This window comes from Glandiceps talaboti, chromosome 6 (assembly GCF_964340395.1).
Source record: "Glandiceps talaboti chromosome 6, keGlaTala1.1, whole genome shotgun sequence".
NCBI lineage: Eukaryota > Metazoa > Hemichordata > Enteropneusta > Spengelidae > Glandiceps > Glandiceps talaboti.
The window spans coordinates 2076012-2102264 of NC_135554.1; the positions used below are offsets into that span (position 1 = coordinate 2076012).

The following is a 26253-nucleotide window of genomic DNA, read 5'->3' on the forward strand; positions in this document are numbered from 1 at the left end:
ATTGAGTGTGCTTATTAAATTACTATGATATCAGTACTTGAATGTAATTGAGTGTGCTTAATAAATTACTATGATATCAGTACTTGTATGTAATTGAGTGTGCTTAATAAATTACTATGATATCAGTACTTGAATGTTATTGAGTGTGCTTAATAAATTACTACGATATCAGTATACAAATGTAATTGAGTGTGCTTAATAAATTACTATGATATCAGTACTTGTATGTAATTGAGTGTGCTTAATAAATTACTATGATATCAGTACTTGAATGTAATTGAGTGTGCTTATTAAATTACTATGATATCAGTATACAAATGTAATTGAGTGTGCTTAATAAATTACTATGATATCAGTACTTGAATGTAATTGAGTGTGCTTAATAAATTACTATGATATCAGTATACAAATGTAATTGAGTGTGCTTAATAAATTACTATGATATCAGTACTTGAATGTAATTGAGTGTGCTTATTAAATTACTATGATATCAGTACTTGAATGTAATTGAGTGTGCTTATTAAATTACTATGATATCAGTACTTGAATGTAATTGAGTGTGCTTAATAAATTACTATGATATCAGTACTTGAATGTAATTGAGTGTGCTTAATAAATTACTATGATATCAGTATACAAATGTAATTGAGTGTGCTTAATAAATTACTATGATATCAGTATATGAATGTAATTGAGTGTGCTTAATAAATTACTACGATATCAGTACTTGAATGTAATTGAGTGTGCTTAATAAATTACTATGATATCAGTATACAAATGTAATTGAGTGTGCTTAATAAATTACTATGATATCAGTATACAAATGTAATTGAGTGTGCTTAATAAATTACTATGATATCAGTATACAAATGTAATTGAGTGTGCTTAATAAATTACTATGATATCAGTATATGAATGTAATTGAGTGTGCTTAATAAATTACTAAGATATCAGTATACAAATGTAATTGAGTGTGCTTAATAAATTACTACGATATCAGTACTTGAATTTAATTGAGTGTGCTTAATAAATTACTATGATATCAGTATTTGAATGTAATTGAGTGTGCTTAATAAATTACTATGATATCAGTATACAAATGTAATTGAGTGTGCTTAATAAATTACTATGATATCAGTATATGAATGTAATTGAGTGTGCTTAATAAATTACTATGATATCAGTATACAAATGTAATTGAGTGTGCTTAATAAATTACTATGATATCAGTACTTGAATGTAATTGAGTGTGCTTAATAAATTACTATGATATCAGTATTTGAATGTAATTGAGTGTGCTTATTAAATTACTATGATATCAGTATACAAATGTAATTGAGTGTGCTTAATAAATTACTATGATATCAGTATATGAATGTAATTGAGTGTGCTTAATAAATTACTATGATATCAGTACTTGAATGTAATTGAGTGTGCTTAATAAATTACTAAGATATCAGTATACAAATGTAATTGAGTGTGCTTAATAAATTACTACGATATCAGTACTTGAATGTAATTGAGTGTGCTTATTAAATTACTATGATATCAGTACTTGAATGTAATTGAGTGTGCTTAATAAATTACTATGATATCAGTACTTGAATGTAATTGAGTGTGCTTAATAAATTACTAAGATATCAGTATACAAATGTAATTGAGTGTGCTTAATAAATTACTACGATATCAGTACTTGAATGTAATTGAGTGTGCTTATTAAATTACTATGATATCAGTACTTGAATGTAATTGAGTGTGCTTAATAAATTACTATGATATCAGTACTTGAATGTAATTGAGTGTGCTTAATAAATTACTATGATATCAGTATACAAATGTAATTGAGTGTGCTTAATAAATTACTATGATATCAGTACTTGAATGTAATTGAGTGTGCTTAATAAATTACTATGATATCAGTATATGAATGTAATTGAGTGTGCTTAATAAATTACTATGATATCAGTACTTGAATGTAATTGAGTGTGCTTAATAAATTACTATGATATCAGTACTTGAATGTAATTGAGTGTGCTTAATAAATTACTACGATATCAGTACTTGAATGTAATTGAGTGTGCTTAATAAATTACTATGATATCAGTACTTGAATGTAATTGAGTGTGCTTAATAAATCACTAAGATATCAGTACTTGTATGTGACACTATGTAAGTAAAAACTTTCCTATTTGAACAGAAAATAATGAATTTATACTGTGGTCATTCCATGTAATGACAATATACATCTATATAATTTATACTGTGGTCATTCCATGTAATGACAATATACATCTACATTGTATATAATTTATACTGTGGTCATTCCATGTAATGACAATATCTATATAATTGGTTTTGCAGTGCTAAATAAAACAGTCCAAATGTTCAAAATTGCCACTATTTTCCTTATTATTATAATTTAAACATATTTAATCAAACATCTAGTTTTCTTCTTTCCACTGGAAAATGCCGATGACAAAAAGGTTTTGTCACTATGAGTCTTTGATATTGACATTACAAGCCAATTCTCACACTCACTGATATCAGACAATAACATATTTGAGTAAAAGAATGGAAGCTTAAAAACCTGTTTTTGAAAAGAAACATTCCTAGTTGAACTCCAGCAAAGTAGATGGCCATATATCCCAAAGTTGAGAATATCCCTTCACGATTGGCATTCAGGAAACCCACTCTTGTGTTGTTACCATCACTACCATGAAGGACCATGTCTTCTAGTCCAAGATTGGTCAAACAGTATTGGTAGCCAATAGCAACAACACATGAAATCACTAGACTCAGTTTATGGCTGATGAATGTCAAGCATAGAGTTGACATCACCTGGAAGATGAAAATTAAACATTTGTGTTGGCTCATCAAAAATTGTTACAAGCTCCACAGGATGACATTCAATTGCAATAAGTGCCAAAGAATGTACTAATGTGTTACACACATTACTACCTAGCTATAATAAATGTAACATGTTATAAAACTTACTACCTAGTGATATTAAATGTAACGTGTTATAAAACTTACTACCTAGTGATATTAAATGTAACGTGTTATAAAACTTACTACCTAGTGATATTAAATGTAACGTGTTATAAAACTTACTACCTAGTGATATTAAATGTAACGTGTTATAAAACTTACTACCTAGTGATATTAAATGTAACGTGTTATAAAACTTACTACCTAGTGATATTAAATGTAACGTGTTATAAAACTTACTACCTAGTGATATTAAATGTAACGTGTTATAAAACTTACTACCTAGTGATATTAAAAGTAACGTGTTATAAAACTTACTACCTAGTGATATTAAATGTAACGTGTTATAAAACTTACTACCTAGTGATATTAAATGTAACGTGTTATAAAACTTACTACCTAGTGATATTAAATGTAACGTGTTATAAAACTTACTACCTAGTGATATTAAATGTAACGTGTTATAAAACTTACTACCTAGTGATATTAAATGTAACGTGTTATAAAACTTACTACCTAGTGATATTAAATGTAACGTGTTATAAAACTTACTACCTAGTGATATTAAATGTAACGTGTTATAAAACTTACTACCTAGTGATATTAAATGTAACGTGTTATAAAACTTACTACCTAGTGATATTAAATGTAACGTGTTATAAAACTTACTACCTAGTGATATTAAATGTAACGTGTTATAAAACTTACTACCTAGTGATATTAAATGTAATGTGTTATAAAACTTACTACCTAGTGATATTAAATGTAATGTGTTATAAAACTTACTACCTAGTGATATTAAATGTAACGTGTTATAAAACTTACTACCTAGTGATATTAAATGTAACGTGTTATAAAACTTACTACCTAGTGATATTAAATGTAACGTGTTATAAAACTTACTACCTAGTGATATTAAATGTAACGTGTTATAAAACTTACTACCTAGTGATATTAAATGTAACGTGTTATAAAACTTACTACCTAGTGATATTAAATGTAACGTGTTATAAAACTTACTACCTAGTGATATTAAATGTAACGTGTTATAAAACTTACTACCTAGTGATATTAAATGTAATGTGTTATAAAACTTACTACCTAGTGATATTAAATGTAATGTGTTATAAAACTTACTACCTAGTGATATTAAATGTAACGTGTTATAAAACTTACTACCTAGTGATATTAAATGTAAACGTGTTATAAAACTTACTACCTAGTGATATTAAATGTAACGTGTTATAAAACTTACTACCAAGCTTTATCAGAGTTAGCGCTAGGATTTTAAAACTAATAGCCACAATCTTCATTTGTGGTGAAAAATGCACATTTGTTTTTAGCCACAGAGAACCAAGATTGGCATGGGTTTATTGTTAGCAAATATTTGGTTATTGCTTTGAAGTTGTGGAACACAACATGCAGTCACAGTTCTGGCCTGTAATTATCAGCTAAACCTCTTAGTGCAGTGTGACCTGTAAAATTTGAATATGACCCAACGTATGGAAAACATATAAACAGTTTCATGTTCTCCGTGGCCATTTCCTGACGTGGAGAGTACATCTTGGGTAGTTCAGAAACTATGTGCTATTATCATTATCTATCGACGTGATTGGTTACTTATTAACAGACTGGTTAAACAGGGTTTGCATCAATATGACAGCCATTACGGCAAAACCCCTTCCATTCATGGGTGAAGAGATGATCAAATAGAGTCTAAGACCACATCAGCAGACGGTCTATGCTGAAAACTTCACTCATATAAATTCAAACCGTCACATCACCATTTCATTCTCACTAAAACTTCAACTTTCCTTTTGAGCTTTCCTACAAGATCGAAGGCATTACGTAAATTTACCAAATTCAGTACATGCTCTCAAGGCGTTGCGTGAACATGGTTCACACACGTAATATTTAAGGCATCGTTGAACTTGAAGAATAAAAGAATCTCTAGGTGTATACCAAGTTAACAGTTCTCTTCAGCAACATAAAATTTTATCAAACGTGTCTCTGTCAAGTTGAAAGTTAACGCTGTCATTCATGTCATGGAAGTTGGAACTTAGTTTGTGTAAGTACTGCAGTGCTGTGTCCATAGCACTGTATTCTGTACCGACTCATTTTGGAAGTACAAGCTGTGTGTACGTGTATACAATGTGCAGAAGAATGACATGTACAGGGTGCATGCAATTTGTAAACATTTGTAATGTATTTCGTGTACATCTGTACATGTTGTGTGTATCAAATTTGGAAAAGATGCACCGTACTGGGATTTTGACGCTAATTTTGGCGAGAACACGTTCCAGGGAACACGTTATAAAAAAAGTGACCGCTGGAATGACTGTGGAATGATACGATCGCAAATAGGGCGGGCGAGGCTCCGATAACTTCTATTGACAGCAGCAAATTATACAATCGCCACCGTGGTGACAATATTATCATTTTTTTCGCCAATTAGGAATTTTATTCGCATTTTGCAACTGTGGCGAGCGCTAGCGCAAACTCTGAATTTATGAAATGTAATGTGTTACACAACTTACTACCTAGAAATATTAAATGTAATGTGTTACATAAGTTACTACCTAGCTATATTAAATGTAATGTGTTACACAAGTTAGAAATATTTAATGTGATGTGTTACACACATTACTACCTTGCTATATGAAATGTAATGTGTTATAAATACTTACTACTTAGCTATATCAAATGTAATGTTTTACACAAGTTACTAGCTAGCCATATTTGGCACCAACCTAGCCATATTTGGAACTAACATAAATCCTTGTGCACTTTTAATTGGAATATGAAATGTTGTTTTTCACAAATATTGCTACACAACAGTCATAGGTATAAAAGATGTCTTACAGTGGCCAGGCAGTATGTATTAATATACAAATACAGAAAGTACTACTCACTCTGACAGCTGCTAAGGTGAAGAAAAAATTCCAGTGAACTCCATACTCTGATATGTGTTCATGATAGTCAGATGCTTTCACTGATATCAATCTACCAAAGCCAAGAATTAACAATGGTGATGTGGACTTGATAGATTTCAATAAATACAACACTGCATTTCTGATACCTCTGTAAAAATAGTCAATGTTAGATTTCATTATGAATAGAACACTGCATTTCTGATACCTCTGTAAAAATAGTCAATGTTAGATTTCATTATGAATAGAACACTGCATTTCTGATACCTCTGTAAAAATAGTCAATGTTAGATTTCATTATGAATAGAACACTGCATTAAGTATAAAAAAAAGAGCATATCATAGTTCCAAAACACGATTTTAGCCGAGCGTTGCCGTCGTCTCACAAATGTACCATCAATTTCTTGACGCCATCTTGGACCCAAGTGACAGTACTACCCTCAGACACAAGTGACAGTACTACCCTCAGACACAAGTGACAGTACTACCCTCAGATACAAGTGACAGTACTACCCTCAGACACAAGTGACAGTACTACCCTCAGACACAAGTGACAGTACTACCCTCAGATACAAGTGACAGTACTACCCTCAGACACAAGTGACAGTACTACCCTCAGACACAAGTGACAGTACTATCCTCAGACACAAGTGACAGTACTACCCTCAGACACAAGTGACAGTACTACCCTCAGACACAAGTGACAGTACTACCCTCAGACACAAGTGACAGTACTACCCTCAGACACAAGTGACAGTACTACCCTCAGACACAAGTGATAGTACTACCCTCAGACACAAGTGATAGTACTACCCTCAGACACAAGTGACAGTACTACCCTCAGACACAAGTGACAGTACAACCCTCAGACACAAGTGACAGTACTACCCTCAGACACAAGTGACAGTACTACCCTCAGATACAAGTGATAGTACTACCGTCAGACACAAGTGACAGTACTACCCTCAGACACAAGTGATAGTACTACCCTCAGACACAAGTGACAGTACTACCCTCAGACACAAGTGACAGTACTACCCTCAGACACAAGTGACAGTACTACCCTCAGACACAAGTGACAGTACTACCCTCAGACACAAGTGACAGTACTACCCTCAGACACAAGTGACAGTACTACCCTCAGACACAAGTGATAGTACTACCCTCAGACACAAGTGATAGTACTACCCTCAGACACAAGTGACAGTACTACCCTCAGACACAAGTGACAGTACAACCCTCAGACACAAGTGACAGTACTACCCTCAGACACAAGTGACAGTACTACCCTCAGACACAAGTGACAGTACTACCCTCAGACACAAGTGACAGTACTACCCTCAGATACAAGTGATAGTACTACCGTCAGACACAAGTGACAGTACTACCCTCAGACACAAGTGATAGTACTACCCTCAGACACAAGTGATAGTACTACCCTCAGACACAAGTGATAGTACTACCCTCAGGCACAAGTGACAGTACTACCCTCAGACACAAGTGACAGTACTACCCTCAGACACAAGTGACAGTACTACCCTCAGACACAAGTGACAGTACTACCCTCAGACACAAGTGACAGTACTACCCTCAGACACAAGTGACATTACTACCCTCAGACACAAGTGATAGTACTACCCTCAGATATAAGTGATAGTACTACCCTCAGACACAAGTGACAGTACTACCCTCAGACACAAGTGATAGTACTACCCTCAGACACAAGTGGTAGTACTACCCTCAGACACAAGTGATAGTACTACCCCCAGATACAAGTGACAGTACTACCCTCAGACACAAGTGACATTACTACCCTCAGACACAAGTGATAGTACTACCCTCAGATACAAGTGATAGTACTACCCTCAGACACAAGTGACAGTACTACCCTAAGACACAAGTGACAGTACTACCCTCAGATACAAGTGATAGTACTACCCTCAGACACAAGTGATAGTACTACCCTCAGACACAACTGATAGTACTACCCTCAGGTACAAGTGACAGTACTACCCTCAGTCACAAGTGGCAGTACTACCCTCAGACACAAGTGGTAGTACTATCCTCAGACACAAGTGATAGTGCTACCCTCAGACACAAGTGACAGTACTAGCCTCAGACACAAGTGACAGTACTACCCTCAGACACAAGTGACAGTACTACCCTCAGACACAAGTGACAGTACTAGCCTCAGACACAAGTGACAGTACTACCCTCAGACACAAGTGACAGTACTACCCTCAGACACAAGTGACAGTACTACCCTCAGACACAAGTGATAGTGCTATCCTCAGACACAAGTGATAGTACTACCCTCAGACACAAGTGACAGTACTAACCTCTGACACAAGTGACAGTACTACCCTCAGACACAAATGGCAGTACTACCCTCAGACACAAGTGATAGTACTATCCTCAGACACAAGTGATAGTATTACCCTCAGACACAAGTGACAGTACTACCCTCAGACACAAGTGACAGTACTACCCTCAGACACAAGTGACAGTACTACCCTAAGACACAAGTGACAGTACTACCCTCAGACACAAGTGATAGTACTACCCTCAGACACAAGTGACAGTACTACCCTCAGACACAAGTGATAGTACTACCCTCAGACACAAGTGACAGTACTACCCTCAGACACAAGTGACAGTACTACCCTCAGACACAAGTGACATTACTACCCTCAGACACAAGTGATAGTACTACCCTCAGATATAAGTGATAGTGCTACCCTCAGACACAAGTGACAGTACTAGCCTCAGACACAAGTGACAGTACTACCCTCAGACACAAGTGACAGTACTACCCTCAGACACAAGTGACAGTACTAGCCTCAGACACAAGTGACAGTACTACCCTCAGACACAAGTGACAGTACTACCCTCAGACACAAGTGACAGTACTACCCTCAGACACAAGTGATAGTGCTATCCTCAGACACAAGTGATAGTACTACCCTCAGACACAAGTGACAGTACTAACCTCTGACACAAGTGACAGTACTACCCTCAGACACAAATGGCAGTACTACCCTCAGACACAAGTGATAGTACTATCCTCAGACACAAGTGATAGTACTACCCTCAGACACAAGTGACAGTACTACCCTCAGACACAAGTGACAGTACTACCCTCAGACACAAGTGACAGTACTACCCTCAGACACAAGTGACAGTACTACCCTCAGACACAAGTGATAGTACTACCCTCAGACACAAGTGACAGTACTACCCTCAGACACAAGTGATAGTACTACCCTCAGACACAAGTGACAGTACTACCCTCAGACACAAGTGACAGTACTACCCTCAGACACAAGTGACAGTACTACCCTCAGACACAAGTGACAGTACTACCCTAAGACACAAGTGACAGTACTACCCTCAGACACAAGTGACAGTACTACCCTCAGACACAAGTGACAGTACAACCCTCAGACACAAGTGATAGTACTACCCTCAGACACAAGTGACAGTACTACCCTCAGACACAAGTGACAGTACTACCCTCAGACACAAGTGACAGTACTACCCTCAGACATAATGGCCTTTTACTTGCCCCGGGCAAGTGATTTCAAAGCTTGGGCAAGTTGTTTTGAAAAGTACTTGTCCCAAGGGGCAAGGAGAATTTCTTATGATTATTGATCAGGGTTGTGTTTTTGCCTGTGTTCATGCTGTACTTATCAGACACTGCACATGTCTGATAGGACTTTGGATACATTGTATAACCAAGGTGCCAACAAGTCTGGAAAATTATAACATTGTAGCAATATTGAGAAGATGTCTTTCTTGACTGATCACTTTTCTAAACAATCTGGACAAGCTGTCCTTGACATATTTTGTTTACACTATCAAAAAAACATACCAGGAATGACCAGTGACTCATTGAATATTGTTCAACAATAGTAAATTACAGCATGATTTTTCAGGTTTTGCGTGTTTGAATCAACTGCAAATTTTACAACAGTCATTTTATTTGAAAATACTACTAGGAAAATATAAACAAATCATACTGGGAGAAAAATAGTTGGTGTGGATGAGGAAGGAAAGAAAATATATTGACATGGTGGAAATACTTAGAAAGATTTTATATCAGTGTTGAAATAAATGTTAATTTTAATATTGATAGCTTATGAAAGTGCTGAAAAAATTATTTTAACAACTACTTTTTACAAGTGAACAAAAAATTGTATGTTATGCTATAGTATGAATATTAATTAGGCCATGAAAATTAATATTATTTAGGACACCTGTTTATTGTGGAGAGAACTTTTCAGTACCCACAGAAACTTTCAAAGTGACATTTTTTGATAATAAACAAAAGAAAGCCCAATCAATCACAACAGTGCATTTGTAAGCCACACAAAAATACCCCACTATTTGGAATGGGCAAGCACTTTTTGATTTTGGCAAGTACTTTTTTTTTCTACTTGCCCAGTGGACAAGCGAAATTTTTTCATTATTTCGACCCCTGCTGAGTATTGCTGTAAAATAATGTCACCACAAGCAAACGTCATGGTAAAGGTCTGATAAGAAACATATTTGACGTGAATTCCAAGTTAGCAACAAGTAAAGGCTCTAAGTTGTATTCTTTCTTTTCTTGTCAGCACTGCTTGCATTCTAACAAACAAAACATTGTTACCTTTGTTCAAAACGAGAAATAAAACACAAGAAACAAGGGGACTTTTTGCTTCACGACAAATTCAAATCTAGTGATATAAACCAGACCAAACAACAATAATTTTGGATCTGATTGCAGTATTTTTCCCATCCTGGAATACTCGCCAACTTTCTATATGTAGCGCACTTTAACTTGTATGGCATAGTCCAACTTTGACCTCCTTCATCCATGATTTCATGAACTTGTTCCAGTCGACAAAAACTAGTGCTCACTTATTGCTTTAGCCTATATTTGAAAAAACATATTTCCTGTAATGTTTTAGTAGTCTTAAAATCTCCTATGCATTGATATATTGACTTGTAACTTTATCATAACCTTTGTTTGACTACAAAATCCCATCTATGTGAGTAATACACAATAAATCATGCACTGACGTATGCGAACACAGTAGTGCATTTACAATACACTGTAACATTTATTTTACATCTCATAACATTGTGATTGTTTTGTACCAATCTGATTAAAATCTGGTGTAGAATTACGGCTCAAATGCTTTATTGACCTCGATTTCCGTTGCACATTGTTTTTTTTTTTTGTTTTTTTATCCTGTATTGAGTGAGTGTCTGTAAGGGAATATGATGGTCACAACAAAAAATAAGAAACAAACGACAAAGTACGAGCATGTACGAGGAAATACATGTAGATATAAATAAACCAATCAAGCTGTAATCTAACATCATCTGACATTCTTACTTTTAAAGTTACCTATTGACCTTCATTAATAATTAATAATAAAGTTAGTATACAATAGGTATATAACAAATCATCATTAGTAGCACTGTTCAAACTACAGCAAAACTGAGAGACTGGTTGTGATAAGCACCCTTTCAATTTTTATAGGGAGAATTAAAAAGAACTTGTGATAACAAAAATTTACAGTTTTAATACATACCTGATTTCTTTGTAGTTTCCACGAGCTTCAGGTGACACAACAGCATTACTAATGACAAACCCACCCACTCCAATGTCCATAAATCCAGTACCATATGTTTCTGTTTTGGCAAATTTTCTAGGATAGATGACAAAGTCAACTGCCAGGATAACTATAGCAGTTACAATGAGTGCATATGCTCTAAAATAAGAAACAAATGGTCTCTTTCCTTTCACTCTATGATTCAAACACTCTGACAAAGTGTAAGTCAACTCTTTACTCCTTCTACTGCCTCCAGAATCACCAGTTACAAGAAGTCCAATGACAATACTGAGTACAATTGTCAGAATCACTTGTACATGTTCACTCCATACTGTACAACACATTATGAATGGTGCTATCAGAGTTACAAAGTCAATAATGTAGTTCGTCCTGAAAGACAAAATTAAAGACAAAATTAGGGAAAACATGATTAAAAATAAGTGTATTTGTCTATTGTTATGGGCGTGGTCCTGTTGCTATGGGTATATGCATACATTTTTTGGAATTTTTATTAACTTGCCTATCCATCCCACTTTTCATCTTTGCAATATAAACCATCATTTAGCTGTTGCTATGGGCGTGGTCCTGTTGTTAGGCATAATGGCATATATTTTTTGAAGCTTTATTCACTAACCTACCCATCCCTGTTTTATCTTTGTATTGTAATATGCATCATCATTTCAATGTTGCTCAGGGCATGGTCATAGTTGCTAGGGCCAATTGTGTCAAAATGTTTTCAATAATAACTGCAGCATAATACCTCCAGAAAAATCCCCACCAAGTTTCATCACTCAGTTTCAAAATATGGTGTGGTTATTTTTAAAACCAAATTTGAGATTTTGTTTACCTAATTTGCATATTGCTGATGGGATCATCACATTGTGAATACAATTTCATCTACACATCCCTAGACATATCCCCCCCCCCATTAAATTTCAGCCCAGTCTACTCAGTAGTTTTGGAATTATAGATTTTTGACCAAAAAGACACATTTTTAGTTCTAATTTGCATATCACTGATGGTATCATCATGTCATAAAGAATTCTTAATCTAAACAGCACTGAGAACATTCCCATCAAATTTCAACCTAATCAGCTCAATAATTGTGGAATTATAGATTTTTTACCAAAAAGCCACATTTTTAGCCCAAATTTGCATATCACTGATGGGATCATCATGTCATAAACACTTCTTAATATACAAACCACTAAGAATGTTCCCACCAAATTTCAGACCGATCTGCCCAGTGGTTTTGGAGTTTAAGTTTTTGGACCAAAAATCACATTTTTTTTACCCAAATCACAAATCGGTGGTAAGATAATTTTGATAATTTTGATTTGAACAATTTTCCAACTAGACATCCAAGGTAACATACTCACCAAATATCATGGCAATCAGTCTGTGGTTTTTTAGTTTAAGTTGTTCACACACACACACACACACACACACACACACACACACACACACACACACACACACACACACACACACACGCACGCACGCATGCACACACACACACACACACACACACACACACACACACACACACACACACACACACTTCGTCATGCCTATAGCACAGTACTGAACCTGAATGAAGTGTTTGTCCTTATACATATATATAAAACATTGGTTTGGATTTCAATCAAAAAGATATCCCAAATTTCACAGCATAATATGGACATGTACAATAGAATTATACACCACGTGTATATGAGTCTTTGTGATGTGTAGACAAGTCTGTGATGTGTAGACAAGTCTGTGATGTGTAGACAAGTCTTTGTGATGTGTAGACAAGTCTGTGATGTGTAGACAAGTCTTTGTGATGTGTAGACAAGTCTGTGATGTGTAGACAAGTCTTTGTGATGTGTAGACAAGTCTGTGATGTGTAGACAAGTCTGTGATGTGTAGACAAGTCGTTGTGATGTGTAGACAAGTCTGTGATATTATGTAGACAAGTCGTTGTGATGTGTATATGAGTCTTTGTGATGTCTAGACAAGTCGTTGTGATGTGTAGACAAGTCGTTGTGATGTGTAGACAAGTCTGTGATATTATGTAGACAAGTCGTTGTGATGTGTAGACAAGTCGTTGTGATGTGTAGACAAGTCTTTGTGATGTGTAGACAAGTCTGTGATGTGTAGACAAGTAGTTGTGATGTGTAGATAAGTCTGTGATGTGTATATGAGTCTTTGTGATGTGTAGACGAGTCTTTGTGATGTGTAGACAAGTCTTTGTGATGTGTAGACAAGTCTGTGATGTGTAGACAAGTAGTTGTGATGTGTAGATAAGTCTGTGATGTGTAGACAAATCGTTGTGATGTGTAGACAAGTCTGTGATGTGTAGACAAGTAGTTGTGATGTGTAGATAAGTCTGTGATGTGTATATGAGTCTTTGTGATGTGTAGACAAGTCGTTGTGATGTGCATATGAGTCTTTGTGATATTGTGTAGACAAGTCTTTGTGATGTGTAGTAGACAAGTCTGTGATGTGCATATGAGTCTTTGTGATGTGTAGACAAGTCGTTGAGATGTGTAGACAAGTCTGTGATGTGCATATGAGTCTTTGTGATGTGTAGATGAGTCTTTGTGACTTGAGATTACTTAAACATTGTTGGTAGAATTCTAAATTTTGTCCATGTTAGTTTAGTATAGGAATGCCCCTACAGAAAATAAAGTCATTTCTGTAAACTTCACACAATTTCACATCACATACATTCTGTGATTGCCAAGAAACATAACATTGAAACTGGTTTTACACCTATTGTCCTAGTTGTGACTCCCAAGTATAACGTATTACTTTGAGGCAGCAGTTTTTTCGAAAGTTTATGAAAATACCTTTATTTCCTGGAGTGGCATCCCTCTTTAACGTTAAACATATATGAAATATAAACATATTGGTGAATACTATGATATTACATTGTTCCTTTTAATAGCTCCCTTAAAACTGTTCCTAACTTACCACAGGCTAGGGTAGAGTGCACTTCTGAACAACCACAGTATTAAAACATTACGTAACAGTACAGAAACAAGCGGTACAGTGACGAGTACACCGATCTCAAAAGGTGTCGTCCCATTTAAATTACTGTAGAAGGACTCCTGTATTACTCGATATGCGCGTTCATCCATTGTCACGACTTTACACTTAAAGGTTGCAGTGCCTTGAACTTGTACACTTTCGTTGTTCGTACACGACCAACCGTTACCAGGTAACGATAAAAGTTAACTTTGTTTCCATCAGATTTCACAGCAACAAAGCTGAAAGAAACAGGGTCACCCAGACGACACAGTAAATTATTCCTAACGTCGGCGTTAGAAAGTATATATGAGGATAGTTTCAAATCATCATATTACGTTAAATTACGTTACATTATCTTGCAACATATAATGAAGAGATGCACTACATGTACAGGCCCTCACGGGAACACTACATGGCTACCATTTTGTATAGAAATATTTTATCACTGCGCAGGGTCATATGTGGTTATGCGCATGTTGTTGACTTCCGGTGGCCTTCCACGGCAAATCCATGTTGCCTCGGTCCTCATAATTCATTCTATTTCAGGCGATACACATATACATAGGCTGCGTCCAGAACACCAAGTTGCGTATTGTCCAAGAGTATTGAAACGACAAAAGCATGGTAAGAGCCATAAACCGCAAGCATGGAGGTATAATATCATAACTAGGCAAAGCCCATAAGCTCGCGCAGGGTAGATTCATTTGTGACCGGATGTCTGGGCCAGGGTTGATATACACTTGATTTGGGTCATGTTCCAGGGGTATTGACAATCAAAATTTATTTTATTGAATGACATCTAATTCTCTGACATGGACGAGAAGTAAAGAAAGTCAACACTCTATGCGGTTGTTGGTTTCAAAAACCATCATAGCCATTAGATTAGGCCAAAAAATATGATATATATTATATCGGAGTGTCTAGTACCACCCCGGTGTCAGTAGCCCGCCCTCACTGGAACGGCTACTGCCACCGCGGTGGCAGTAGCCGTTCCAGTGAGGAACGGCTAGTGCCACCACCCGAGATATTTCTCGTCCCTGGACATTTACCAACAAATAAATCACACGGAACTCCACAAATGCTTCCATTCTACCTTAAAACACCAAATAGCAACGTATTATTTCATTTCTCGTACTGAGCACAAACCGTCAAAAAAGCCTCCATAGCGCCAGCGCCAGCCATTTTGGGGACACCGTGTACGTACGGTAAAACATGATGATGTTGTAATATCGAGTAGCAAAGTAAAATCCATTCGAGATTACCAGGCCAAACTAAAAATATGATTGCAAGTCCTCTATGCACAAGGTTCATTTTAGATGACGATGATGACGACGACGTAGTCAACTGCCTATCCACGATTTGTCGGCAAGCGTACGGTACGTGTTTATCACCGTTCGTTCCGATCCAATTTACAGGTACTTCAATTATCACTTGACAATTATCACAGCGGTCTCCCTTTTACAACTGGCATACTTTGATGTCATTGCGGCGTTTTGCCGATGGCTGACATGTGGATATGTGCGTGTATTGTATGATCAGCAGTCGGGAAGATGAAGGACGTGTCAGCTGTCACTTTCATTGAAGTGTTTGAGGTGAAGTGTTGATGTGTGAAAGGTACGCATACATGTAATGTTCGGCGAGTTTGATTTTCTTCTGATGTCTCAATAAGTCATAAGTGCAAGAAATCCCACTTTTTACCCTAAACTTGGATTGACAAGTTTTTTTTTGACATGAAGGAATTAGCATTTCACAGCTTCACATAACCACCAATAAATAGAGCTGACTAGTGCTCCCAGGCATCACTCCCCATTCGGAAGCCAACGCTGTGTCACAGTCTTTGCTACTTGAGGTGAGCTCTAAGATTTTCTTAAATCAAGATTGAGTATACACTGTAATTGCTAATTCACGTCGATAGTGTGTTCACTTTCACTGTCAGTATAGTTAGTATTTGCAGTAGATAGTGTAATAGTTCGCTTTCACTGTCATTATAGTTAGTATTTGCAGTAGATAGTGTAATAGTTCGCTTTCACAGTCATTATAGTTAGTATTTGCAGTAGATAGTGTGAAAGTACACTTTCACTGTCAGTATAGTTAGTATTTGCAGTAGATAGTGTGGAAGTACACTTTCACTGTCAGTATAGTTAGTATTTGCAGTATAGATAGTGTGGAAGTACACTTTCACTGTCATTATAGTTAGTATTTGCAGTAGATAGTGTAATAGTTCGCTTTCACTGTCATTATAGTTAGTATTTGCAGTAGATAGTGTAATAGTTCGCTTTCACAGTCATTATAGTTAGTATTTGCAGTAGATAGTGTGAAAGTACACTTTCACTGTCAGTATAGTTAGTATTTGCAGTAGATAGTGTGGAAGTACACTTTCACTGTCAGTATAGTTAGTATTTGCAGTAGATAGTGTAATAGTTCGCTTTCACAGTCATTATAGTTAGTATTTGCAGTATAGATAGTGTAATAGTTCACTTTTACTGTCAGTATAGTTAGTATTTGCAGTAGATAGTGTAATAGTTCACTTTTACTGTCAGTATAGTTAGTATTTGCAGTAGATAGTGTGAAAGTACACTTTCACTGTCATTATAGTTAGTATTTGCAGTAGATAGTGTAATAGTTCGCTTTCACAGTCATTATAGTTAGTATTTGCAGTATAGATAGTGTAATAGTTCACTTTCACTGTCATTATAGTTAGTATTTGAAGTATAGATAGTGTGAAAGTACACTTTCACTGTCAGTATAGTTAGTATTTGCAGTAGATAGTGTAATAGTTCACTTTCACTGTCAGTATAGTTAGTATTTGCAGTAGATAGTGTAATAGTTCACTTTCACTGTCATTATAGTTAGTATTTGAAGTATAGATAGTGTGAAAGTACACTTTCACTGTCAGTATAGTTAGTATTTGCAGTAGATAGTGTAATAGTTCACTTTCACTGTCATTATAGTTAGTATTTGAAGTATAGATAGTGTAATAGTTCGCTTTCACAGTCATTATAGTTAGTATTTGCAGTAGATAGTGTAATAGTTCACTTTCACTCTGTGTTAGTATATAGTTCATTTCATAGTTTACTTTCACTCTGTGTTAGTATATAGTTCATTTCATAGTTTACTTTCACTCTGTGTTAGTATATAGTTCATTAGATAGTTTACTTTCACTCTGTTAGTATATAGTTCATTTCATAGTTTACTTTCACTCTGTGTGTTAGTATATAGTTCAATTCATAGTTTATTTTCACTGTGTGTTAGTATATAGTACATTTCATAGTTTACTTTCACTCTGTGTGTTAGTATATAGTTCAATTCATAGTTTATTTTCACTGTGTGTTAGTATATAGTTCATTTCATAGTTTACTTTCACTCTGTGTTAGTATATAGTACATTTCATAGTTTACTTTCACTCTGTTAGTATATAGTTCATTTCATAGTTTACTTTCACTCTGTTAGTATATAGTTCATTTCATAGTTTACTTTCACTCTGTTAGTATATAGTTCATTTCATAGTTTACTTTCACTCTGTTAGTATATAGTTCATTTCATAGTTTACTTTCACTCTGTGTTAGTATATAGTTCAATTCATAGTTTATTTTCACTGTGTGTTAGTATATAGTTCATTTCATAGTTTACTTTCACTCTGTGTTAGTATATAGTACATTTCATAGTTTACTTTCACTCTGTTAGTATATAGTACATTTCATAGTTTACTTTCACTCTGTTAGTATATAGTTCATTTCATAGTTTACTTTCACTCTGTTAGTATATAGTTCATTTCATAGTTTACTTTCACTCTGTGTTAGTATATAGTTCATTAGATAGTTTACTTTCACTCTGTTAGTATATAGTTCATTAGATAGTTTACTTTCACTCTCTGTTAGTATATAGTTCATTTCATAGTTTACTTTCACTCTGTGTTAGTATATAGTTCATTTCATAGTTTACTTTCACTCTGTTAGTATATAGTTCATTTCATAGTTTACTTTCACTCTGTTAGTATATAGTTCATTTCATAGTTTACTTTCACTCTGTTAGTATATAGTTCATTTCATAGTTTACTTTCACTCTGTGTTAGTATATAGTTCATTAGATAGTTTACTTTCACTCTGTTAGTATATAGTTCATTAGATAGTTTACTTTCACTCTCTGTTAGTATATAGTTCATTTCATAGTTTACTTTCACTCTGTGTTAGTATATAGTACATTTCATAGTTCACTTTCACTCTGTGTTAGTATATAGTTCATTTCATAGTTTACTTTCACTCTGTGTTAGTATATAGTACATTTCATAGTTCACTTTCACTCTGTGTTAGTATATAGTTCATTTCATAGTTCACTTTCACTCTGTGTTAGTATATAGTTCATTAGATAGTTTACTTTCACTCTGTGTTAGTATATAGTTCATTAGATAGTTTACTTTCACTCTGTGTTAGTATATAGTTCATTTCATAGTTTACTTTCACTCTGTGTTAGTATATAGTTCATTTCATAGTTTACTTTCACTCTCTGTGTTAGTATATAGTTCATTTCATAGTTCACTTTCACTCTGTGTTAGTATATAGTTCATTAGATAGTTTACTTTCACTCTGTGTTAGTATATAGTACATTTCATAGTTCACTTTCACTCTGTGTTAGTATATAGTTCATTTCATAGTTCACTTTCACTCTGTGTTAGTATATAGTTCATTAGATAGTTTACTTTCACTCTGTGTTAGTATATAGTTCATTAGATAGTTTACTTTCACTCTGTGTTAGTATATAGTTCATTTCATAGTTTACTTTCACTCTCTGTGTTAGTATATAGTTCATTTCATAGTTCACTTTCACTCTGTGTTAGTATATAGTTCATTAGATAGTTTACTTTCACTCTGTGTTAGTATATAGTTCATTAGATAGTTTACTTTCACTCTGTGTTAGTATATAGTTCATTAGATAGTTTACTTTCACTCTCTGTTAGTATATAGTTCATTTCTTAACTGTGTTGTTGTATAACTTCTACCATCATGTCTCATCCTTCTTGTCTTATTGTTGGTGATTCTATGATCAAACACGTACACCGTCATATAACCACAGTTAGCGGAACAACACCTGTTGTCTTATCATTTCCAGGCTACCAAGTTCAGAACATATTCCGTCGCATTCATGATATTGTCCACCAGTTTGATGTTCTTGTTTTACATGCTGGAATTAACAACTATGGACAATCACCATCAAGTGTCGCTGCTGAGGTAGAAATTTTTTGTCAACAGGTTAAGGCTTTATCTTAAACAAGTGAAATGCAAAGGTTGTTTAACTTGTATCCGGAAGTACTCTTCGTGGATGGTACGTACAAAGTTAATATTGAAGGTTATCCACTGTATACAATATTAGTTGAGGATGGGGAAACTATTGGTCGTGCAGCTCTTTATGCTTTTGTTAAGAATGAAAAAAAGGAAACCATTGAAAAATTGTTTGACCAATTTGCCAATCATAATGCAGTCAGTGGCGTCAAAGTTGTATTTGTTGATAAAGACTTCACAGAAATATCAGCCCTTAAGAAAGCTATTCCAAATGCCACTATTCTGTTGTGTACTTTCCACGTGCTGAAATACCTGAGAAAAAAGGTTAGTGATCTGGATATATCAAGGAACATTAAGATCGATATAATGGAAATAGTGAAGTCAATGGTATATTCGTATTCAGTTGAAGATTATGAAAAAAATTACAAAGAATTGAAGGCACGGTGTCCAAAAAAATTTCTTTCTTACTTTGCTAGTAATTGGGATGGGTGTAAGGAAATGTGGGTACATGCTTACCGGAAAAAATTACCCACTCTTGGAAATAATACAAACAATAGGATCGAGTCCCATAATCAGAAACTAAAGCAACATTTAAAGAAATCAAATCACATTTCGGAAACAGTCAGTAATCTTTTAAATTTCACACTACAGTCGGAACAAAGTATACGATATGCTTCATTTACACATTTAAAGACTAGGTTAGATACTAGGCAAGTTGGTGTGGAACTTCAGCATCTGGTTAATAAACTTTGTACTGCACCAGCTGTTGAACAAATCCTGAAACAAGTCCAAAAGATGGAAGACAATACGTATGCTGTCAGAGTGGCTAGTACCAATGATAGTGTTTCTGAACATGAGGTTAAAATAGGTGAAAAGACATACACAGTGAGTAACAATATGACAAAGTGTTCATGTTCTTTCCACAACAATTACATGTTACCATGCCATCATATCTTTGCCTGCCGACAACAGAGTGCAGATACTCCGTTGCTGATCGATGATCTAATTCCGTCAAGGTGGCGAACAGAGGTGTCAGTAATGGATCCAGCAGAGGGAAAAACTGTAGTTATGAAAAGGGACAAACCAAAAGTAGGGAAATTAACAGAAAGGCAAAAGTATCAAATAGCTAGTGGTGTGACAAAAGATATTGCTTCTTTCCTGGCAACATGTGGAGAAAAAGAGTTTCATGAAAAACTTGACAGCTTGAAAACTTTGTTTAGTTGTTGGCGAAATAACACATCTGTTAATGTAGTCAAAGAAACAGTTCCAACAAGAAAGGACCCTGCTTCACCATCCTGTAGCCCTAATCATGGTCTAATTAAGAATAATAGTACTTCTCCAAACCATTCTGGAAATAACGACTCTGGTAGTGAAACTGATGTAAGTAGTAGATGTCCCAAAGCAGAACAAAATGGCAATTCTCCAAAGAGTAACATAAGTAGTATCAGGGATCAGCTACATATTGCTAAAGTTAAACATAGACGTGGTAGGCCAAAGGGAACAACAACTCCGTTTTGGAGTTTTTCAAGCTCCACTAAACGTAAAAATAGCAAATTGTCTCTGAGGAACAAACGAATGAAACCCATGAAACCATGGCTGCCACAGCTTGGGTTACACATTGATTCAAAACAGGTAATCACCAACAATAACTGTCAACTTGATGATGTCATAATGAATGCTGCACAAAAGCTGATGTCTTCTCAGTTTCCAAAGGTAAATGGATTTCAAACAACTCTGTTTGCACATAGACCATCATTTTTCAAACAGGTCACTGGAGATTTTGTTCAAATTTTGTATTGGGGTAGACACTGGGTGACAGTCTCTAATATTGGGTGTACAGATGGTTCAGTTAATTATTATGACAGTTTGAATTCTGATGTCCCTGGAGGTGTTTTAAAGCAGATATGTGCAATATTACGTTGTAAGGATAGATATATAAAAGTGCAACATGTTCAAGTTCAAATGCAACAAGGTGGAACTGATTGTGGTCTATTCGCTATTGCATTTGCAGTTTCCCTTTGTTTAGGTGTACCAATCAATATGTTTAACCAAAAAGAAATGAGACAGCATCTTATCTTATGTCTTGAAAAAGGAGAATTTACTTTGTTTCCAGAATGTCGTTCCTCAAGCAGGGAAAGGAAAGTAAGAGTAATAGAGTTTGAAATATTCTGTCACTGCAGACAACATCATGAAGATGGGAGAATGGCACACTGCGATGGTTGTGATGAATGGTTTCATGATGATTGTGATGACATTCCTGACGATGTTTTCACCAATAAGACTGCAAGCTGGGTTTGTAGCCTGTGCTGTTGGGAAAATGATTAACCTTTGTGTTAGACACATGAGTACATAGTACATCAAACATGTATCAAATGAATTGTAAATAGATATTAAATTAATTCAGATTATAGAAAGATGTAAATTATATTTATGTGTAACATTCACAGATATATATATATATATATATATTTATAAATTATATTTATGTGAGACATTATAATGTGTGTGTGTGTGTGTGTGTGTTTGAGTGTCCCAACCCCTTTTTTAAGACTGGTACCTTGTCGCGGTGGGGTTGCTTGAGTACCTCCATGACCCAGTACTGCATGTCGGTACAGGTTTACAAAATGTAATTGTACCCATCAATACAGGTAGAGGTCAGACCAAATCCAGTCATATTTCTGTGCAGTTAAACAATCTCAGGCTGATTGTATGCTTTATATTTTCAAACTTTTTAAGTAATTGATGATTGACACCAGTATCATATCTTGGGAAATAACCTTTCTCAATGTTCGAAACAAGGAAATTTTTATACAAAAATGAAAATGACATATTAGGCTCCAAAAATGCTCAAATTATAATCCCATTATGTTTAGCTTCAGTGTACATAGTAAACTACAGCTTGCTGTACCTTGCAATTTAGTACCGGTAGTCCAGCGGCCATTTTACTGACGTGTAGCCCTCATGAGGATATATTGCACATCGCCCCCCCCCCCAAAAAAAAAAAAGAAAAAGAAAAAAGAAAAAAGAAAAAAAGAAATACTAAATTTTCAATAGGTTGGGCATGTTGAACAGTTTTTTTATTTTTTCTGGCCATATTGGTAAAAATCAAGTTATAAAATATTAGCACTCTAAAAATTTACATATTTAATTTAAAATACAACATTACAAAATAATATGAATTTTTATGGTAAGGGTGAAAATGAACCCAAACATGTGTTAATTTGTTAACAACTTTGGTGTTTTTGTTGGTGTTATTGTTGAAAAAGGCTGCCCACATATTAAAAGGTTAATTTTCCCATGTATGAGGAGTCATGAAGTCAATTTATTTTTCAGGTACCACCCTATGACTCACCCTATTTTTTCAGATAGCATCCCACACTATGCATATTTTTTTTCGAGTATCCCTCTAACCACCCCCTACAATTTTTTTTGAAAGTAGCCTTATACAAGTCATTTTTCTCCCTTCTTGACCTTCTCTTCTGTCCCTTCTTCTTAGCAAGCCATGTAATATATGTATTGTTGTCATGTACTGTTTTCCTAAATGTAAAATCATTTCTTTAATTTTTAAAAGATGAAACCCAAAAATTTGATAATGAAAACTTGAGGTCTAGTTACCTATATATTCTGGAAGAGTAATAGTCAGGTCCATGTCAACTCCAGACATAACCAATCAGGAAAAGACGCATTGACCCTAGATAACCTTTGACCGATGTGTATGACACGTATTCGGATAACTGTAGCATGAATATTGAAGCGTCTAGATTGACAGTTGCGTATGCTAATAAAATCGAAGCCATGGATACATGGTTCAATTTTCATTTCAGAATAGCTGTTCATAGAAATGGTTAAATGTACCAAAACTATGTTCGGACTATACTGCGAGCTACATCATAGACACGTAGTACGAACGCCTGCTGTACCGGTACGCGGTACACGCACATTAACAATACACTAACTCAAGAGTGACGGATCGCCGCTATGGAGGCTTTTTTGACGGTTTGTGCGCAGCTCGAGAAATGAAATAATACGTTGCTATTTGGTGTTTTAAGGTAGAATGGAAGCATTTGTGGAGTTCCGTGTGATTTATTTGTTGGTAAATGTCCAGGGACGAGAAATATCTCGGGTGGTGGCACTAGCCGTTCCTCACTGGAACGGCTACTGCCACCGCGGTGGCAGTAGCCGTTCCAGTGAGGGCGGGCTACTGACACCGGGGTGGCACTAGACTCGGCCATATTATATATCTGGTTCTGGTCAGCGCGCGCGTGCAGGAACACTCGCGTCGATCCTTTTTTTAGCTCCGCTGTCAGCGAAAGCTGAAAGCGTAGCTTTAGGTATAGGTTGTACTAAGGTATATGTATAGGTGGAATCATTGGTGTCCGTCAAACTTTTATATTTTCATCATCTTCTCCGAAAGTGACAGTCAGAATTCTTCGATATTTGCATGTTCCCTGGGGGGAGGCTATTCAGATTTGTTCATGCCAAGTTGATCTGTGCCATTTTCAATTTTTTATGATTTTTTTTCTCAAAAAATGACACTTTCATCATCTCCTCGATTACTACTTATCAGATTGCTTTGATATCTGGTGTGTTGATGCACAGAGGGTAGCTTACTCAGATTTGTTAATTTCAAGTCAGCACGTCTTCTTTTCTATTTTTGATGATTTTTTTTTGTAATTTGAAAAAAAAATGAATATGTTAATGAGCATTATGACTGCCGCCATATTGGAAATTAGTCGACGAGACTTTAAGTAAACTGCCACTTTTCAAAAGACACTATTGACGTCAAACAAGCAATGTAATATGTGCTATAGTCACAATTCTACGCATTGGGCGCCCAAATGACAAGTGTTTGTTCGAAACAGGGTTGTAAACTTCAAATCCAAATTTTGCACCCCTTCTACATAATCAGCCAGTCCGCAACAAACCACATTCGCATACTATCTATCCTCATAATATGCTCCAGATAGCGACACTTTGAATGGCTGCTCACGGGCCTTATTTTTCGGTATTTTCAACTCGCCGTACTTTCACTAGAGTTCCCCATTTTAGATACTGAAAACGCCTAAACCTCAACTGATATCTCTTCTTTCGTGCCAGCAAAATAAATTTTGGCATTACATTTAGGAATACCGATTTTCCGACGAATTCGGGACGCATACTTGAGGCCCTGAAATTTCGACCCAGTTTTTCGCTCATAGCATGGAAGTATAACCCTCCATACTCAGTTTCCTCAATACGGGCCGGAAAGTTTACAAATTTCACAAAAAGGTGGATTTTTATGTGTTTTAAATAAGCATGGCAAGTAAATTTAGTAGGATCCTTGTGTAACGGTCCCGACCGTTCAAGAATTTTAGGTAGAAAATGACTGATTTGACCCGAAAGCTGAAGATGACCTCGTTTGACGTCCGGGCGATTTTCCACAGCAAAAACACGGGAGTTCTTGGTACTCACTAAAATCACACTTCAGACCCACTATAAAAATTTGATGTTTTCAGATAAACTGTATCTTGTGATTAACTCTATATTGTCGTGCAATTTGGAGTGACAGTGAACCAGAGTGAAGACAACTCGCATAAGGAAGGCATGCCTTGGCATGTGGTTGAAGTTATGCAAGAGCAGTCTCACTGCCGACTGTGAATCGACCAAAAACTTTGTTTATTGGCCGACAGTTTACATGTAAAGTTAAATGACATGAACGTGTCTTGCCATTTCCAAAATGCAAATATTTGGCAGGTAAAAATAATTAAAATAATTACAACTTTAATTTGGCTTCAGACTTTGCATTATGTTTTTCGTATCTTTCCCCATTTTACATGTAAATCTGTAAAGGTTCTCTCTGGTCATGCCAGTGGTTAGCCCTGCGTACATACGACAGGCGGTGCACAAGTCTATGTTGCTGACTTGACTCTAAACAAATAGTAGGGACAATTGTCAGAATCGAGTCCCGGATTACTCCGTATGCAAGCACGACTCGTCAGTGATCATACCTGGACTGCTTTGAGTACGAGCGAGGTGAGGCATGTTGAGGTAATTTGTTGAGAATTATAAATATTGCGAAATGTCAAGTACAAGGTTTAAATACAATGGAATGATGAAAACAAAATTAAAATATCAGACGATGTTATGTCTACTACAACTAGTACAAGTTGAATGTTGTTGACTTGGTAAATTTGTTAGAAAATTGAAATTCGAATTGCCTCAAAATTATTTTAGATCCCTAGTTTATTTCATTCATCATTAAAAATTTTCCAGGGTTAAAGCTGTAAGACACTGGAATTATTTATAGCCAACCTCAAAATCCTCTTTTTTTCTTTTTCTTGTGTGCATTTCCCAGTCATTATTTTTCTGAGATTTTGTGTAATTTTTCATAACAGTAGATTTTTAGCACAACTGAACTGAGGTTCAGTAGTGCCATAGGGATCGCCCGGCGTCTGTCTGTCTGTC

General features: G+C 35.5%; 2 protein-coding genes across 2 annotated transcripts in view; one reads left to right on the forward strand and one right to left on the reverse strand.

The window, feature by feature from the left end:
- Window positions 1-14946, reverse strand: part of LOC144436592 (glucosaminyl-phosphatidylinositol-acyltransferase PIGW-like) — a 28982-nt gene extending 14036 nt beyond the window's left edge. Inside the window, exons 1-4 of the mRNA XM_078125414.1 lie at window positions 14477-14946; window positions 11498-11908; window positions 5901-6069; window positions 2588-2838 (exon numbers count right to left, since the gene is read on the reverse strand). Coding sequence (XP_077981540.1) covers window positions 2588-2838; window positions 5901-6069; window positions 11498-11908; window positions 14477-14643 — 998 coding nt within the window. The 5' untranslated portion in view covers window positions 14644-14946. The remainder of the gene's footprint in view (window positions 1-2587; window positions 2839-5900; window positions 6070-11497; window positions 11909-14476) is intronic.
- An 80-nt stretch (window positions 14947-15026) lies between these two features.
- The window catches only part of LOC144436669 (required for excision 1-B domain-containing protein-like), a 46022-nt gene continuing 34795 nt past the window's right edge, over window positions 15027-26253 (forward strand). Inside the window, exon 1 of the mRNA XM_078125512.1 lies at window positions 15027-15157. Coding sequence (XP_077981638.1) covers window positions 15155-15157 — 3 coding nt within the window. The 5' untranslated portion in view covers window positions 15027-15154. The remainder of the gene's footprint in view (window positions 15158-26253) is intronic.